The sequence below is a fragment of the Pelecanus crispus genome, chromosome 4, assembly GCF_030463565.1.
Source record: "Pelecanus crispus isolate bPelCri1 chromosome 4, bPelCri1.pri, whole genome shotgun sequence".
NCBI lineage: Eukaryota > Metazoa > Chordata > Aves > Pelecaniformes > Pelecanidae > Pelecanus > Pelecanus crispus.
The window spans coordinates 36,688,461-36,707,493 of NC_134646.1; the positions used below are offsets into that span (position 1 = coordinate 36,688,461).

Consider the following 19,033-nt stretch of genomic DNA (forward strand, 5'->3'; position numbering starts at 1 on the left):
CTCTGCAGGGCCATCCTACCCTCGAGCAGATCGACACTCCTGCCTAGTTTGGTGTCATCTGCAAACCTACTGAGGCCGCACTCAATCCCCTCATCCAGATCGTTGATAAAGATATTAAACAAGATTGGCCCTGAAACTGAGCCCTGAGGAAGACCGCTTGTGACCAGTCACCAACTGGACTTAACTCCATTCACCACAACTCTCTGGGCTCGGCCATCCAGCCAGTTTTTTACCCAGTGAAGAGTACACCTGCCTAGGCCATGAGCCACCAGCTTCCCTAGGAGAATGCTGCGGGAGATGGTATCAAAGGCTTTACTAAAGTCTAAGTAGATGACATCCACAACCTTTCCCTCACCCACTAGGCAGGTCACCAAGTCATAGAAGGAGATCAGGTTGGTCAAGCAGGACCTGCCTTTCATGAACCCGTGCTGGCTGGGCCTGATCCCCTGATTGACCTGCACATGCTTGTTGAGTGTATTCAAGCTGAACTGCTCCATAATCTTCCCTGGCACTGAGGTCACGCTGACAGGCCTGTAGTTCCCCAGATCCTCCTTCTGGCCCTTCTTGTAGATGGGTGTCACATTGGCAAGCTTCCAGTCATCTGGGACCTCCCCTGTTAACCAGGACTGCTGATAGATGATGGAGAGTGGCTTGGCAAGCTCCTCTGCCAGCTCCCTCGGCACTCTCGGGTAGATCCCATCCGGCCCCATAGACTTGTGAGCGTCCAGGTGGTGCAGCAGGTCATTAACTGCTTCATCCTGGACTATGAGGGCTCCATTCTGCTCCCCGTCCCTGTCTTCCAGCTGAGGGGGCTGAATACCCTGGGGATAACCGGTCTGGCTATTAAAGACAGAGGCAAAGAAGGCATTAAGTACCTCAGCCTCTTCCTCATCCTTGGTGACAATGTTCCCCTCCGCATCCAATAAAGGATGGAGATTGTCCTTGGCTCTCTTTTTGTTGTTAATGTACTTAGAAAAACATTTTTTATTATCTCTTAGAACAGTGGCCAGATTGAGTTCTAGCTGGGCTTTTGCCTTTCTAATTTCCTCCCTGCATGACCTAACGAGACCCCTGTACTCTTCCTGAGTTGCCTGCCCCTTCTTCCAAAGGTGGTAAACTCTCCTTTTTTCCCTGAGTCCCAGCAAAAGCTCCCTGTTCAGCCAGGCTGGTCGCCTTCCCCACTGGTTCGTCTTACAGCACATGGGGACAGCCTGCTCCTGCGTCTTTAAGACTTCCTTCTTGAAGAATGTACCTGAAAGTACCTAAATGAGAAAGGAATTAAGACATAAATGCAATGGTTTATTAAAACACAAAAATGCAAGAATTTCCTTTATTTTCAGGCACCAGTCCCATGATGGCTTTTTGCTACTTGTTGCTATTACAGATTTGCTGACCACTGCCTGTAAATGGCCCACTGCTGCTTGTGGCAAAAGCCTTTTTGTCTCCCTGGATAAAGGGCCACATCCCAGTAGTTTAAGGATAGTGCGGAGGTCTCTTATCGCAGCCATGATCCTGCTCATGGAGGTCTGAAGTTGTGCCTGGGGAAGGGGGAGGAAAGGCATTTCCATAAGTTCTCATGCAATTTTTTGTATCTTCTGTGCTTCTCAACACCCAGATCAGTAATTAAAAGTGTATGTTAAATTAAATAAATTAAATTAAGTGAAATTTCTGCAAGTCATGATTTTGCCTGCAATACTGCCTCCTGAGCTCAGCCACATCAGCTGAACTTGGCGCGGGTGCGTGGCCAGCCCTGTGCCCTTCCCTGTGCTAGCAGTGGCAAAAGAGGTGATTTATTTTCAAGGCAGAATCCTATTAGGAACTCCTTTTTCTCTTTTGGTGTTGCAACCAAGGCCAGCTAGAGACGGATCCTCTTGTACCTCCTAAGGTTTTGGGACATTTAGAACAGGGACTGACATCACTGGAGAACATCCTCTGTGCTGGTTCTCCTCAATCTCACCAGAGAGCTCCTGAGACAAGAGGTTTGCAGCTCCAAGGACCATGCACAGTAGCCAATGATGGGGAAAAAAGGTCTAGGGCTGCATGCTGTTTCCCTTCCATCCCCTTTCACAATGATATGCAAGCCCCGCAGAGAGCCAGTTCTTATCCTGGCATCTCCTTTTAGAGATGGCAGGAGCAGCTACAGCTTTCCTGATCCTTGTTGTGAAGCCAGCAGATCAACTGGTGTTCTGCCTCAGAGATGAAGTACCTGGGTATGATCCACATTGTCCCTGGCTGCCAGAAAGAGTGGATGTCCTAACACCCTCAGGATGATTCTGATTCCTTTGTGGCTGAGTTTTTTCCCTTTAGCCTTCACAAAGAACAGGCACTAACATATGCTGAAGAAGCAGAGTTGCTTCTTAGGGGAAAACACGGCAGAGGGGTGAACCAACAGCGCAATAATGGGATGGGATGTGCTGGAGGGGTAGAGCTGCCCTGCAGGCAAAGGGGAGATGCCAGGAACAGCCCAGACTTTGCAGCACACTCAGGTAGCCCCAGCATGCAGGGCATCCCAGAACTGGCATTGCTGCTCTGGGAGTGCTGCTCAGAGCTGTCTCCCCAAGATGGGTGCCACCTCTCCCATGCTCTTCAGAGCCCGTAGTGCAAGGTTCATAGGGTAAATCACAGTGGTGATATTTTTCTCTCTCGGTGTCAGGATGATCTGAGCTGCCAGAGAACAGATGGAGAGGCTAGAGTCCTCCTCCAAGCCTTGAAGAACCAAGGTAGAAAGAAACAGCAGAGATCGAATCCTTGTACTTGCAGAGACCCCAGGCATTCCCTCCTGAGAGCATCAGCCCACCCAGCCCCTCCCATGGCCAGGAGGGAGCAGGGTGGAGAAGTGAATCTGCTGGAAGTTGCCAGGCCAGGAATGCCCCAAATGCCCTTGAAATACCCCACTTTCTCTCCAGTGTACAGGGAGTAGAGCTCTCCTCACTGGGGCAGGGCTGAGAGTTGGAGTTCACCAGTCCACGCAGGGTCCTCCAAATGCCTTTCTGCTGAATTCCATAAAAAGAGCACCTGAGTTACTCAAGGCACATGAGGAAGAGACATTTTGGACAGGGAGCAACTGAAAAGGATCAGGAACACCATTTGCTGCACTCCTTTTCCTCCTCAGCTACAATTTCTGAGCGCGTTTGGGCTGCCTTTTTGCAGCAGCACAGCACCTGGATGTCAGCACTTCCATCGGAGTCCTCAGGGCTCCCTCGGCAACAGGACCAGAGCAAAGAGGACCCGTAGCCTGCTGGGCTGCATTGGGCAATGTTGGCAGCAGGTGGAGGGAGGTGATCCTGCTCCTCTGCTCAGCACTACCGAGACACACCTGGAATGCTGGATCCAGTGATGGACTCCCCAGTACAAGAGAGACATGAACATACCGGAAAGAGTCCAGCAAAGGGCTGCTGCTGCTGAAGGGACTGGAGCATCTCTGATAAGAGGAAAGGCTGAGAGAGCTGGGACTGTTCAGCCTGGAGAAGAGAAGGCTCAGGCAGGGGGAGCTTATCAGCGTACTGATAAGTACTGATGGGGAGGAATGAAGACAAGGGAGCCACGCTCTTCTTGGTGGTGCCCAGTGACAGGACAAGAGGTGATAAGCACAAGCTGAAACACACGAAATCTCATCCAAACCCAAGAAAATACTTGTTTGTGTATGCATGTGCATGTAGTGTGTGTGTTGTGTGTATGTGCTTGTGTATTTTGTGTGTGCATGGGGGGGGTGTTTGTGCTGTGTGTGTGTGTTGTGTGTAGGAGTGTGTGTGTGTTTTGTGTTGCAAATGTGGTGTGTGGTTGTGTGTACGGTGCATGCTTTGTGTGTGCTGTGTGTGTGCGTGTGTTGTGTGTTTGTGTGTGTTCAGTGTGCGTGGGGTGGTGGTTCAGGGCTGTGTGTGGCTCCAGCCAGTACTTGGCTCCATGGGGATGCCAAGGGGTCCCAAGAGGAGCCTCAGCCCCAGAGAGGCCCCAATGGGGTCAGAGGCATGTGGCAGAGAGGACTGTGGGGCACATGAGGGTTTATGGGACAGGCATGGGGGAAGTTGGGGGTACCCAGGGGGATAGGAGTTACATGGGAGATCGGGAGACCCTGCAGGAGCTATGGGGCATCCAGGAAAGCAATGTGACACCCAAAGGGTCAGGATACTGGGGGAGAGAGTTGGGTGCACATCCAGGGGATCCAGGGGCACCCAGCGGAGTTGTGGAGCACCCAGGAAAGGGAAGTCTATGGGGCACAGGACAGGTCAGAGGCACTATAGGGGGGCCTATGGGACACCCAGGAGGTTGGGAAAACCCAGGGGATTATGAGGCACATGGGGGGCCAGGTCCACCTTGGATAGGGTTGGGGGCACCCAAGGGGGCTCAGGGGCACCTAGAGAGGGGTAGGATTGCAGGGTTCCCCCATAGAAACTGATGCCGGAGCCCAGGCCTGTGGCATTTCCTTTATTGCAGGCCCTAACAGAGCCCCCAGTGGGAGGGAGAATCCACGTTCCCACCTACAGCCCCTCCAAGACAAGCCTCACGGATAGGTGTTCTGGAGGTGCACGGGCAGCCCGTTAATGCAGGCAACACGCACGTGGTGCTGGAGCTGCTGGGCCCTGTAGTTACAAGGGGGCCAGCTGTTTCTCGTCCGCAGGCGGCAGGCTGTGATGTTCATGGTGTTTGGGGTGCTGTAGAACCCCGCTGCGTCAGGCGTCTGGCTGCAGGCAGCCACCAGCTGCGCGGCCGGTGCATGCACAAAGCTGTTGAAGTTCTTGCAGGGCTGCCCCTGAACCGTCACCTGCCGGCGCACCAGCATGATCTCGCAGTAGCGGTGCGGTGGTAACGTGGATGTCGGGGGGTAGTCCACGTGCTGCCGCAGGAACTTGCCATAGCGGCTCTGGCACGCTGCCCCTGACAGTGCCGCCAGCACCAGAACCATGCATAGGGCCCAGCCCGCCATGGGCACCTGCGGAAAGTGGGGTCAGGGCCATCTGGACTTCTGGGCCCCCCACTGGAAACACCACCCCGGACACTTGATTCCTCTACAAATTCCCCCTCCCAGACACCTGGGTCCCTTACAAATCTACTCTAAATGCATGGGGACCCCCCTGGACACCTGGACCATCTGTGGATCCCACCTGGATGCCTGGGTCCCCTACAGAACACCCCATGGACACCTGGGTCCCCTACAGCTCTGCACTCCCCAGAAGCCTGGGTCCTCTATGGAACACACCCCCCTGGACCCCTGGATCCCCTATAGATCCACCCCCTGCCCTGACACCGGGATCCCCTACACACCCTCCCTTCCCCACTGGATGCTTGGGTTCCTTACAGTCCCCTCCCGCAGACACCCCTATGCATCCCTCACCCGCACCTGTGTGTGTGCCTCAGTTTCCCTTATGGCCTCAGAGTCTCCTCTCCGGGATCCCTCCCACTCCTCCGTGCCTCTTTTATACTGGCCCCAGCTGGGCCCAATGGGCAAGGAACCAGGAGGAGGGGTAGGACAAAGAGCAAGGTCCAGCAGATGTGTGGGGGGAGGCCCCACTCTCCCTCGAGCCCCTCCCCCCCCCCAAGAGCCCCTCCCCCCCCCAAGGTCATTAGGTAGTCATTAACGAATGACGTGACTGGCTGTGCACATTCCCTCAGGTGCCCCCTGCCCGTGTTGCCTTGGACCATGCATTCTGGCCTTGGCCACATGTCCCACGGCGGGCAGGACACCTGGGTCCCCTTGGGTGGCAGGGCAAGACACCTAGTTCCCCGCTGTGGGGGCAGGATGTCAGCATCACCTCTGGGGCAGCTGACAGACGCGCCTGCCCCTCTTGGGCGATGTGGTCTGTCCTGTCCACGGCTGCGCTGCATTGCTTCAGGAGCTATGTGTCCCTTCCCCCTATGCCTCCTTGCAGGCAAGTTCATACCCCTGGGAAGTGCCAGGATGCATTTTGTCCCACCGTTCCCTCACACGCTCCCGGCTGCTCCACTGAGGCAGAGACAAGCAAAGAGCCAGGAGCCAGCCTGAGCCCATCAAAAGCCCACCCCTGTCCCTTGGCCATCAGGGAGAACCTGACAGAGCCCCAAGGAGAGCCGGTCCCCTCCAGAGGGAGAGGCATACAGTGCCCAGGAGAGGCTGTCACCACCAGGTGCGAGTGCTCTCCATCCTCCTCTTCAAAGACATGATAGAGACTGTGATGGGAAGTGGCAAATGGAGGATGAGGACGAAAGTGGACAGGAGCCCTCAGCTGCCCTTATTCTGCACAAGCAACCAAGTTTGACCCCACCAGTGATTCAAGGAGGACGATGACACCCAATGCTGACACTCCATGAGTGGGCCTCAGCACTAGGGCCATAGGGCTACTGAGAGATGCACCCTCTGAGTGTGTGTCACCATCAGACCTGACCTACTTGTCCCCAGGGACAGCACAGAGCTGCCTCCCACTCTGTCCCAGGCCCACCATGTCCTTCAGCCTGGGGTAGGCTTGGTTCTGAGCACCACCTTCCCCAAAAGAGACTGAAAAGGTCTAAGACTGGCCACAATAAAGGTAGAAAGTGCCCTGCCCTGGGCTGTAGTGGCATCTCTATGGCTCTGCGGGCCTGTCAAGAAATCCTCCTCAAAAAGTCACGCAGCCCCTGCAGTGGGACCAGCTCAGGCACCTGGCCAAAACATAGCAGATATGGAAGATCAGCACAGCCTCCTTGCTGACTGTCTGAGGCTGACAAGACCTTGCTCCTGCTGGACATGGAAGCAGGATGGGGGCTCGCATCATCACCTCCCAGTCACACTCTGCCTTCCACCATCCTGGTGTGGGCGGGAAGAAGATGGTGTTCCCAGGAGGAGGAACAAGCCTGGATGCCTGGCAAGGGTCTGCATCAGCCCTGCGTGCCAGGGCTGTCTCTAGCTGGCACAGTACAGGTACCCGTGCTGGAGCCTACCCTACCTGGAGGACCCTCAGGCCAGAGGTGGCTGTGAGGTTCACTGGTGAACCACAACCCATGGTCCCCTCTTGTCCCAGGGGAGTCCTGACTGCCCAGGCGCTGGCCTGGGCACCCCATCTCCCTCTCCCATCCCTGCCCACTGGGTAGGGGGAGTGAGCGAGCGGCTGCGTGGTCCTTAGTTGCTGGCTGGGGCTAAACCATGACAAAGAAGAGGAATAGAGGTAGCGAGTACACCGTGACATCTCAAGTAGATCATACATAGCGAGTAAATCTTATGTCACAGGCCTGTGCCTGCCCAGGTTGACTGTGATGTGGCTCACTATCTGCTAGAAGTGCAGCGGTCTCAATGGTCAGGATCAACAGGTTTCACCCCTTGATCCACATGCAGCTTACCTTTCCCAGAGATGCTGTACCTTACAGATGACCTTAACAGAAACATGAAATTATTACTCTGCTCTTAATTGGTTTAGTGGTGGACTTGGTAGTGTTAGGTTAACGGTTGGACTGGATGATCTTAAAGGCCTTTCCCAACCTAAACGAGTGCATGATTCTCCTACGAGGCCAGGCTGAGAGAGTTGGGGTTGTTCAGCCTGGAGAAGAGAAGGCTGCAGGGAGACCTTATTGCGACCTTCCAGTACTTAAAGGGGGCCTACAGGAAAGATGGGGACAATCTTTTTAAGAAGTCCTGTTGTGACAGGACAAGGAATAACGGATTTAAACTAAAGAAGAATAGATTTAAACTAGACATTAGAAAGAAGTTTTTTACAATGAGGGTGGTCAAGCACTGGAACAGGTTGCCCAGAGAGGTGGTGGAGGCCCCATCCCTGGCAACATTCAAGGTCAGGTTGGACGGGCTCTGAGCAACCTGATCCAGCTAAAGCTGTCCCTGCTCGCTGCAGGGGGGTTGGGCTAGATGACCTCTAAAGGTCCCTTCCAACCCAAACCATTCTATGATTCTACGATTCTGTGATTCTATGAACAACAGGGGCTTCTCCAGCCCGAAGGATGGGGCCTAGCAGAGCCTGTGCGGCCTGTTCAGGATCACTACCTCCTCAAATACAGTGTCTTCTGCAGGGCTCCCAATACACCGGCTGCACCAAGAGCTGCAAGGAGCGTCCTGGAGCACCCCGAAAGGCACACAGAGGCCACTGGGAAGCCCCGGGAGGTACGTGGAGGCCCCAGCATCACCCCAAAAGACAGAAGGAGGGGCCTGGAATGCCACAAAAAGCCCAGAAAGGCCAGAAGTGATGTGCTGGAAAGCATGCCAAGGCTGCCTCAGCACGGAGGCCTCAGGGTGTACCGAAAGATCCCAAAAGTCCAAAACCAGAAAGTCCTTTGGGGAGGGGAGGGGACTGAAAGGCAGAGGAGGGCTCTGTGGGGCCAGGAACGGCACCGAAAGGCCAACATGGGAGCACAGAAAGGCACGGGGAGGTGGCTGGGGTGCACCAAAAGGCCACCGTGGTGGCCAGCAAGGTGCAAGGACCGCCCCGGGGTGCTTGGGAGACCCCAGCTGGGCCGGGACTCCGCTCCCGCCCGCGCCTGCAGAGCCCCCGAGGGCCCCACGGCTGCCCCGCTACTCCTGGGCGGGCGCCCTGCTCGGTGCCGGCGGGCAAAGGCTTCGTGACATCACAGGCCACAGCACGGTGCGTTGACAGCTGACGCCACCACCCCTCCCCTCCCGCAGTCGCTGGCGCTGCCGGCCCCCCCCCGCCCCCCCCGCGCTTTTGGTTCCGTCCTGCCGTGGTACGCTCCGGGGGCCGCCCCCGGCCCCGCCCCGGCCCCGCCCCGCCTCGGGGCCCGCCCCGCCTCAGGCCCCGCCCCCAGATCAGGGCCCGCCCCCGGCCCCGGCCCCGCCCCCCGGCCCTGTCCCCGGCCCCGCCCCCGCGGCGCGGCCCAGTTCTCGCGAGAGCGCCGCCGCCGGCCGCAGTTCTCGCGCGAGCCCCACTCTCGTATAATCTCGCGGGAGCGGCCGGACCCCGGCCTTTTCGTCGGCAGGGCGGGACCATGGCGGTCGGCAAGAACAAGCGCCTCACCAAGGGCGGCAAGAAAGGCGCCAAGAAGAAAGTGTAAGGGCGGCCGGGGGAGGTGGGGACGGGGCCCGGGGGTGCCGGGGTGGGCGCCGCGGCGGCGGGATGCCGCGGATGCGGGGCGGATGGCGGCGGCCGGGAGCGGGCCGCTGCTGTCATGGCGGCGGCCGGGCGCGGGCCTGGCCTGGACGCGGGCCGGGCTGCGTGGCGGCGGGAGGGGCGGGCCGCGGGGAGAGCCCAGGGCGGGGGGGGGCGGTGGCCGCCGCTGGGAGGGTGCGGGTCCCGGCCGAGCTGGGCTTCCCGCAGCCCCGCCATGTGCCCGCTGCCCCGGCGCCGGGGAGGGCCTCGGCGTGGGGAGCGCTCGGCGGCGTGGGGCAGGGCCGGGCCGGGCCAGGCCCACGCCCCGCGGCCGGCTCCGGCACCGGCTGTAATCCTGCGCGCTGGGGGCGCGGGCCTGGTGGGCCTGGCGTAGTTCGCTGGCCGTAGAAGCGGGGATTCTCGGGTGGTGTTGGTGCAAGCCTCGCTGTATCTGGTGCGTTTTAGCTGCAGAAGTCAAGAAATGAGGTCGGGGTCTTCGTGGGGAAGTTAATTAATGTGCACTGCTTGTGTCGCTCCTGAGCGATAGCCGGGACTGTAGCGCTGTGTGGGCTCCTGTCATCTCAGCTGTATGGTGTCTCTGCGGTTGGTTTCCGTCTTTCTGAAGTAAATTGAAATGAGTGCCTGCCCCACTGTAATGAGTGACATTAACTCTCTGCATTCACATACTTACCAAACTGTCCACGTTAACTTCGAGAAGAAGTTTCCATTGCGTTTCCATTTCACAAAGCATATGGGAACAAAGTTCATATTTCATCCTGGTTTAATCTGAGGAAATTAGTAAAAAAATTTTTTCTGCTTTATTTTAAATTAAGGGTTGATCCTTTCTCCAAAAAGGACTGGTATGATGTCAAAGCACCAGCAATGTTTAATATCCGAAACATCGGGAAGACACTTGTCACCAGGACTCAAGGAACTAGTGAGTAGTGGGGGTTTTATGCAGTAGAGGGAGAGGTATTTGTTCCATGTGCCCAGCTGCAAATGAGACTCGATTAAAGAACTGCTGACAGATAGTTTTTGCTCATAATATTATGAACCTGGAAGTTGGGGGTGGAGGGAGGTTCCTTTAACTTAGTTGCTTGATTTGACTGAGTCTTCTTAAGTTGACAGAGATGTGTAAACCGGTGAGCTTAGTTGCAGGGAAGTCAACGCGGTGCGGTCCTTGTTTGTACAAGAGTACCAAACCATGGATATGATAGGTAAGGACATGCCTGAAGTTTCTAATGAACTGCTGTTGTGGAAAGCTAAGAATTAAGGAGTCGTTCTGATTATCGGAGATGAGGGGACTGTGGTTATAAGAGGATCATAAAGCTCATCGCCTTAGGAGGAACTGAAAGTTGAAACTTTCAGGTAAAGAGAGAGCTCTGAGAGCCACAGTTGCTAACTTAATGGGAGTGTGTGTAGATGTATCACCAAAAGGTAAAGGTTTTTTATGTGATGTATCACTGAATGGTAAAGGGTTTTTACCGCTGAATGGTAAAGCTTTTTTTATATAAAGGTTTTTCCTATATGCATAGGAAAAGGAAGCCTCTGTTAGGAATGCAGGGTGATCTGGATAGAGGTAACTATTTTTGGAAGGTTAGCTGTGTAGAATGGCTAAATAGTTGCATTGTACTATTCTGGTTGCACTTATAGTTATAAAGATGATAATTTTGAACTGTATAAGTGCGAAACAAGTAAAATAAGGGTCAGTGTAGGCCTAGCATGAATCGGCCAGTGTTAAAATGGTTAGCTGTTAGAAGCAGAGCTGTGAAATGACTGTACTTAGGTGTTTGCTGCTGCTTTGTCTCAGCTGAACACGTGGCCTGTATGTTTATCTTTTCATTATTTTTCATAATTTCCAAATATTTTGTAACCCTTTCTGCTTGGAAAAAAAAATTATATATGCTGGAATCTGCAGTGTACTGGTATTTGTGTTCAGCATCTGATACAATTCTCTTGAAAAGATTCCTCACAAAGTCAACAAAATAGGGTACGTGGTTCTATGAGTTGATTTGATCTTATTCAAGATACATGCAAACTTCAGAGCTGTGAAGCTAGTGGCATCACCTACTATTAGAAAGCATCAAATGGAAGTTCAGTATGTGATTTGAATAATACTTTTCTAATGTTAACAAAAGGTGTTTTATTTTGTTTCATAATACAGAAATTGCCTCTGATGGACTGAAGGGTCGTGTATTTGAAGTGAGTCTGGCTGATCTGCAGAATGATGAGGTCGCCTTCCGTAAATTTAAACTGATAACTGAGGATGTTCAGGGCAAAAATTGTCTGACCAACTTCCATGGAATGGACCTCACCCGGGATAAAATGTGCTCCATGGTCAAAAAATGGCAGGTGTGTAAAGAACAAGGTCTGTGTTGTTGCTAGTGCCTTTAGGAAAGGTGGTAATTAATCACTGATGTGTTGCAAAGCTGTGTTTGAAGTGGCATCAGCAGATACTAATGAATGTCAGGTGCATGGTTTTGAGAAACCTGTCTGTCATGTTGATGATAAATGACTGTTTCTTTTTTAGACAATGATTGAAGCCCATGTTGATGTCAAAACCACCGATGGTTACCTACTGCGCCTCTTCTGCGTGGGTTTTACGAAGAAGCGTAATAACCAAATCCGCAAGACCTCGTATGCCCAGCATCAGCAGGTTCGACAGATTCGCAAGAAGATGATGGAAATCATGACCCGAGAGGTCCAAACCAATGACCTGAAAGAAGTTGTCAATAAGCTGTAAGCTTTGGCTGTGTTTTGTTTTTCTCCCCTACAGTTCAAATAGTTGTTTGTTGGACAGTTGTTGCTGAGTGCTTGGGGAGTGCTGGTGCTTCGCATACTGTTTGGCAGAGACCAGGCAAGGTGCCTCTCACGTTGAAAAGCTAATGTGCCATTTTCTTTGAATACTTTCTTAGTCTCTGCATCATATTTGATTCCCATCAACCATCATGTTTGCGTAAGTGTAAAATCAGGCTCTCCAGAGATTTTTTTGATATGTTTCTACAGACTAAAATTGTAATTCTGATCAGATGGGGCTGTGAATGTTCTGGGTTCTTCTGATAGAAGGAAGTTTTCCAAAGTGTGGTGTTTTCTTCCAAAAGTTTGATTGCAGGTTTGCTCTCAACATGAGCACACTTGCAATGTATCCCTTCTAACACTGCAAGGAAAACATCTTAGAATCTAACCATGCTTGAAGAAAATTGTCAGAGAATGAAGGTAGTACTGATGCAAACTTCTGTAGAATAGTCTGTATTCTTAAGAATTCTTTTGAGCCTGTGTTGCTGATGAAGAAGCAGGCACCATTTTTAATGTTCTGGTACTGATGTGCCCTCTGATTTCTCAGGATCCCAGACAGCATTGGCAAAGACATAGAGAAGGCGTGTCAGTCCATTTACCCTCTTCACGATGTCTATGTCCGCAAGGTTAAGATGCTGAAGAAGCCCAAGTTTGAATGTAAGTTGGTTACTGCAAACGTTTAGTGTTCTTAGAGGAGGATGTGGGAAGCCGTTACTATAAAATGCATTTGCCGTTGGATACAGATGTTAAAGCAGCATCATGAGCTTAAGCAGCTGTAGTAGTTAAAAGGCTTGTCCTTCTGGTCCGACAAAGCAGTGATCATTCCGTTCGGAGCCTTTTTGAATTCTGGCCTGAGACTGCTGCCAAGTGTTTAAAGGCTTTGGCTTGGGAATGAATGATGACAAAATGTTTCGGTCCCAGATGACATGGAATGATTCTATTTTCCCATTTTCTGACATTCCCATTTAATGCAGTAGTAGGTTCTTGACTTTACCTCTTTTTAAGAAAAAGTTTGCAATTTCATTATGTAGCACTTAGTTCACTGCCTGTTTTTGTCTGACTGTCGGTTATTGCAGCAGCATCTCCTTGCATGAGCTTTCTGGAGTGGAGTCGATCATACCTACATTAAATGTTTGGTGGTTTAATTTGCAAAAAAAGATGAGCAATTTGGTAATTTAAAGCATTTTAAATAGGTGTATCTCTCACTATTGATAATACTTCTTCTTTTTAGTGGGCAAGCTGATGGAACTGCATGGTGAAGGTGGTGGTGCTGGAAAACCTTCTGGGGATGAGGCAGGCACTAAAGTAGAGCGGGCTGATGGATATGAGCCACCTGTGCAAGAGTCTGTCTGAAACTAAAAATTGGTGGAAAATAAAAGTTTTAATATACAGAACTAATGTTTGGTTGCCTGTATTGCTACTGGGCGATATTGGTACTGGATATGTGGGTGGGTTTTTAATAAGGTAAACCTATTGCCTTGGTTTTAAAAAAAAAAAAAGGAAGAAATGCTTGTTTTGGAGATCTGTTTTTCATGATTGGTGTTGCGAGATGGGTGGAAGAAGGTGGTTTGCTCTTTTTGAAAGTTGGAAAGTACAATACCAAGGTTTCTGTATGTTGGTTTTTCCCAGTAATCTGGGTCCTCGCAAAAGAAGTCCAGTGGAACATGTGCAGAGGTTGTAGCTTCTGTTACTTTGGTGGAAAGATGCTTCAGAGAGGAGCATTGTACAGGGCAAATGGGGCACCACACAGGGAAACTTACTGTTTCAGAATTTTTTATTGCAAGGAAGCTTTAGGGATTTATCACACTACCTGAGAAATTCATATGTGTATGTTTAAGCTTCTTGGTGGTAATTTATTTGATAGGGCCTCTCATGGGATACATTTGGTCTCTGATACTCAAAAGGTACTAAAGGATCTTTAAGTTGTAATTTTGATGATGGAAGCAGTGTTAGTTTTGAGCAGTGTAGAAATACAGAATGTGCTCAAGAGTAGGGGTTTACGCAGTGTTTTTAACCTTTATCAGAACTGAGGGGTAACTGTAATCACAGCTGTGGAACTTCAACGGAAAAGATTCAAGGCAATGATCTATGTTCTGAAAACTAAACACTTAAAATCACTCAGCAAATCACCGAAGAGTGCTTTTTCCATTATCTGGTAGTATTTTTGCTTGTTGTTCACCTTATGCTGGCTTAAAAATTAAAGTGTGTGTTTCTCTGGCAAAAACAAAGAATATTTTGCACTATTAGCGTGTTTTCTTTAGAATTGGGCAACAAACTTAAACTTTGTGCTACTAAATTGTTGGCAAGTTTGTGATTTAAAACCCTAGAATAGAATAGTACTGACCTATTGGGGTGGTCACTGAGGTGGTGGTGGCAGCTCTTGCAGTCAGCTGTGAAATAGCTCAGGACAAGCAATGGAGGAAAATAATGAAATGTTACTGTTGCAGCTAAGATACTAGGGGAAAAGTAGAGCGATGCTACCTGGGGGGGGCTGTACTCTTCAACATCAGGGGGTTTCACCTTTTCCTAGTTGATAATTGTGGTTTGGAGTGAATAATATGCAAAATGAAAATGACGTTTCCTAATTTATTTAGAAGACTGCAGGTGATGTGAGTTCATATTGTGATTCCAAGTTTCTGTTTTAATCTGGGGGATGATACTTAAAACAGCCTGTGACTTAATATTCAGGTAACCATCTTTATTGGACTGTAAATACAGGCCTACTTGTTCTGCTTTTTCCAGTTTGTGCAGCGGAAGGGTAGCGAGCGCTCAAAACTTTCATGATGCTGAAACAGGAGAAAGGAATAGTGCTGCTTTTGGTCCTCCGCTTTGCTCTTTTCATCTGTACTCTTGAGGCAGTTGTCATTCTCCAGGAGTCCCAGACAGTCATAGTTTTGAGGTCATAAATTGCAATAAATTCCCCTTCACTTGTCTAATAAAAATGAGAACTTTTCACTGGAGTTAGAAAAACTGTGACTTAGGGTTCAAGGATTTCCGACCTCACTACACTTACCTGTTACAGCAAGTTTTAATGCAGGTGTGTACATACATGTGTGTCTATTCAAGCCCTGCATTGCATTAAGGTCTGTCAGAGCTTTCTCGTAATGGATGTGCGTTGGCTGTATTTTCTCTGCTTAGCAATAGTTCCAGCAAACAAATCCTAAGGGACTGCAGCTGGCCTGTACTCTGGGTAGATTAGGAGAGTTAGAAATCCTAAGGTGTCATTTCTGAATACTTGCATGTCTCTTGTCCTGTTACTTTTTCCTTCAGCTGTACACCTGAGGAGTATATGTTGCGAAAAGGCTAATGCAAGAGCATTTTGGGAAGGAACAAGAACGTGCTTTTTTCAGTTTTTCAAAAATTGTTCTACTGTTTCATGCTGTTCTGGTTTTGGGGTTGTTTTATTTATTTTTTTGGAACAGTAGACTGCTGGCATTACCACATACGGGCTCTGTGTAAATGTATGCTTTATAAAAAATACTTCAGCTGGAGGAAAGTAAGCAGGAAGGAAGATTTTGTGCATCCTGTATATTCTCTGTACAAAAAAATCAACTGAAAAACCATGTGGTGTATGAATAGCAGCAATCAGCAGAGCGCGCTTCAAGTATGCGTGGAATTGCGAATCGGCTTCGGGCTCAGCCCTTGTCTTCGTCACGGGTAATCTTGCCACAGCAAGAGCAGAGCATCACCGTCTTGTGTGGCGCCCTGCGGTGGCGGCTGGCTGCTGCAGGTAGCAAATGTCAGCGCTTCTGCAGGTGGCAAGCGTGAAACGTACCCGAGTCTGAAGGCTTGAATAAACTCTGTTAAAGCCATCGGGATTCTCCGAGAGGTTTGGACTACTCGTAAAAGGATGTGATATTGCTATGTTATTCGTATGGGGGTGGGGGGGGTTGCTGTTGGGTTAGATATAAGTGCAGAATGAGATGCATAAAACTGTCAAGTGGAGAGCTCAGCTCTCCACAGCATAAGACAATAAAAATGCCATCATGACTTAATTATAAAAATTTTATTGATTAAATACATTCTTAATTTACAGATGTACCATAACAAACTTAACTGGGCTTAACAAAGATTTATTTAGGACACTGTTAGCTGTACACAGAACAAAGATGTCTTCCTGAAGATATTTCCAGAGGGTGGGTCAAACAGAAAATGTTTTGATAAATGAGGTTTTTATTATCATACTAATGTATGGGGGCTCTAGCTGAATTTCAAGGTTACAGCTGAAATTTGCTACTATATTGCAGTTAGGATTGCTCCACCTCATTCTCAGTTTCTTTGCAGATTATGTACTGTCCACCTTAGGAATTTTATGTTGTGATCTGTATGCAGTTTCATGGTGATATTAGGCACCAAGTCTTATGAAAATCCCTTCCTGTAAAAGCCAAGCATGTAACTTGTTTCACTTTTAATAAATATGCTTTGTTTTAGCTGTCTGCAGTAATGCAAGCAGCCTTTAGATGGCACTCCTTGCTCTGAATATAAGGCTTTGCTGCTCTTCCTGCCCTGTGTAATAGGGAGGAGGTGATAAAAACAAAGCAGAGTGGTCTTACCTACTGACAGGCACTGACTTCAAACATTCAGCGGAAGTTACAAAAACAACTGGTCAATACACAGTTATAAAAATGGGGAAGAGGAAACTGAGGGGAAAAAAATATAAAAAAATCAGTTCTACTTTTGAGACTTGTATCAAAATCTTAGAAAACTGCCAGACAAACAGTAAGTAAACATCACACACATAAGCCTCGTCCACCGGCACAATGATGCGGTGTGTCTGCAGAGGACCTGGGTATTCTGCTCGTTGGTGTGGGCTTTGCTTGGTCCTGCTGTTCTCCCCCTGCTGTGCGCACTGCAGGTTCAGGAGTTGCATTGGCACAGGACACGGTGGAAAAAGCCTGTTTTAATAGGGTGATCCACTGGAAGTTTATGGTTGAAAAGTTTGGGCTTGCAGGATTTGGAAATCTTATCTATGTATTTGTTTCCTTGGATTCCTCTAGAAGGAAATGGCTGTTTTACTGGAATAAACAAGAACCTTTGGCATCTCCTGGCAGGAGAGTGGGAAGGGTTGTCCTCGGAGGTGGACTTACATTAAAGTTTGATTCCACAGGAGTTACGGATATGCTTGTTGAGGATGGTAAAACTGAATCATACCTGTATAAACTGTTGTGTTTCCACCTTTCTAGAATAGCATATGATTTATAATTGTTTTTATAATGTTAATCCCCTTAATGAAAGTAGGAATCCAGTTCTTGACTCATTAAAACTGCGTGTGATCTTCATCCCCCACTTGTGTGAATGGTATTGGTGCAGTTTAAATACACAACGCTTCACGTTCGTGAAGCCTCTAGAGAAAACATAAAGCCTGTGTCTTTATTTGCAAGTATTGTGGCATAACAGTGACTCTGCAGAGTGAAACAGTGCCCAGGGCCTTGTGCCCGTGCTGCGAGTACCTCAGGCTTGCTTCAGGCAAGCTCCAGTCTGTTCCTGAGGCTGGATGCCTGTTCCCTGCTGCGGGGGAGTGCTTCAGCTCACTTTTGGCTGTAAGCTTGCTTCTGCCTGCTGTGATGGTAACCAAAGTGCAGTGCACGGGGAGGGGAGGGCTGCCCTCACCAGCTTGCTTAGACACAAATTTAGATGCACCCTGATCTTTTGTAGCAGTAGGTATTTGTAGCCGTAATACTTGGACCTCGTATCAATAAAGTTGTAAGTAGACACATGACTGAGTCAAAACTATCTCAAGATCAATCATGATGATCATAGTTTCCAGTCTCCATCTGCCACTCAACTGTTGGCCCTTTTGCAACCTGAACTTCCAAACGCACAAAGAAAAATCTTGGAAGGATATTTTGATACCTAGTGACCTGCATCTCTCTGAAGTAAAATAACTCATGCTAACAGCTTACTGGTTCCCTTTTGTTATGTAGTACAAAAGTGACGGAATACTGTCAGCAGTGAAAGACCCAACTGCAGCATAGTTTTTTCTGTTCCAGTCTGATGAAGTTAGCAGTTAATCGAGATGCATTTAACTATTTTTTCAGAAGCCAAATGTTACAAAAAGAAACTTACTACCAGAAGTTCCTATAATGTGAAGCTACCTCAGTCATGTCCGTCTTAGTTTGTTGTTTGGGTCACACTGCTACTTTTTGCTAAATGCTTTTGTTAGAGCTTCTTGAAGTAACCTCTTGCCTGGCGTGTTTTCCTTAAGGCCTCAGCAGACCATTTATAATGATGCTCAGTATAGTTGGTATGTGGTAACAAACTGAAAGCTAATCCCATGTCTGCTGAAAGCTAAAACCAAGGCTGTAAACATCCTTCATGTTAAGGATAGGAACAGTGTTACTGAAGTATGTTCCAGTGCTTGAGCGACAAATGAAATGCAGACTGAGTGAAGACTGGCTTTCCACTTACATGAAGGGGGTGGAGGGGCAAATAGTTGGAATAGTGCAGCTACTGCATGGAGGGGAACTGAGAAAGCTCAGTAAACGCTGTTGGTCACAACTAACTTCAGCTGGGAAAGAAGGGTATGATGGTGCTCAAAGAACAGTGGAAAAATCTAAACCTATATCTGAAAGGGTTTGGGGGGAAGGGAGGAGGGTCTAAGGTGATTCACACCACTTTGAATATTATTCATTAAGAGGCAAAATACTGAAGTTTTACTTTTGTGATCTTCCTGTATGAGCAGCTTTGGGCTAAGAATAGAAGAATACTACACAAGGATTTGCTTCTGAGTTTTCCCTCTTACCAGTATTAGATTTGATATTTTTCTACTATGAAATATCAGTTATCTTCCTTATCCTAAGTCATAACACAAGTGGATTCTACTGCTAATGTGGAAGTCGAGCAGTAATGAAACCTGAATATCAGACTTGATCTACATATTGAGTGCTGTAATAATATCTTAAAAACAATTTTTTAAATTTGGATTTTAAAAAGTTTTTAAAGAAGCCCAAAGAAGCTTACTTTATGTAGACTTTGTGCATGATAAATGTAATACCAGATAGTGAACATACTAGAATGCTATTTAAGTTAAAATGGTGTTGCACCACAGTATTTCCCTAGTTGGAAACAGCTAAAAATCCTGCTTGTATTTGCTCTCAGAGCATTCATGAAGCATGACTACATATACTGCCACAAAAGACTAAAATTTTCTTATTTGACTTCAAGACGCTAGTATGACTGTCTAGAAAAAGTAGTGCAAAACATTGATAGTCAAAACACATTGATGTCTTTGCTGTGCC

At 49.0% G+C, this 19,033-nt stretch overlaps 2 protein-coding genes and 1 non-coding gene across 5 annotated transcripts; 2 read left to right on the forward strand and 1 right to left on the reverse strand.

Moving 5' to 3' along the window:
- Nucleotides 1-4,501: 4,501 nt before the first annotated feature.
- Nucleotides 4,502-4,924, reverse strand: LOC104034546 (ribonuclease CL2-like). The gene has a single exon (XM_009487575.2). The coding sequence runs from the start codon at nucleotides 4,922-4,924 to the stop codon at nucleotides 4,502-4,504; it is 423 nt and encodes a 140-aa protein (XP_009485850.2).
- Nucleotides 4,925-8,844: 3,920 nt separating this feature from the next.
- On the forward strand, nucleotides 8,845-13,193 carry RPS3A (ribosomal protein S3A). Of its 3 annotated transcripts, XM_075708845.1 has the most exons (7): nucleotides 8,847-8,960; nucleotides 9,833-9,936; nucleotides 11,164-11,241; nucleotides 11,394-11,398; nucleotides 11,674-11,738; nucleotides 12,343-12,452; nucleotides 13,027-13,193. In XM_075708845.1, exons 1-7 carry the CDS (start codon nucleotides 8,899-8,901, stop codon nucleotides 13,146-13,148), a joined length of 546 nt encoding a protein of 181 aa, XP_075564960.1. In that variant the 5' UTR covers nucleotides 8,847-8,898; the 3' UTR covers nucleotides 13,149-13,193. The 3 variants fall into 3 exon arrangements, with proteins under 3 accessions (XP_075564961.1, XP_075564960.1, XP_075564959.1); XM_075708844.1 differs by lacking the exon at nucleotides 11,394-11,398 and having other exon boundaries at nucleotides 8,848-8,960; nucleotides 11,164-11,351; nucleotides 11,530-11,738; XM_075708846.1 differs by lacking the exons at nucleotides 11,394-11,398; nucleotides 11,674-11,738; nucleotides 12,343-12,452; nucleotides 13,027-13,193 and having other exon boundaries at nucleotides 8,845-8,960; nucleotides 11,138-11,230.
- Nucleotides 12,686-12,755, forward strand: LOC142593508 (small nucleolar RNA SNORD73). The gene has a single exon (XR_012831036.1). It is a non-coding gene; the product is annotated as a small nucleolar RNA SNORD73 (small nucleolar RNA).
- Nucleotides 13,194-19,033: the final 5,840 nt, after the last annotated feature.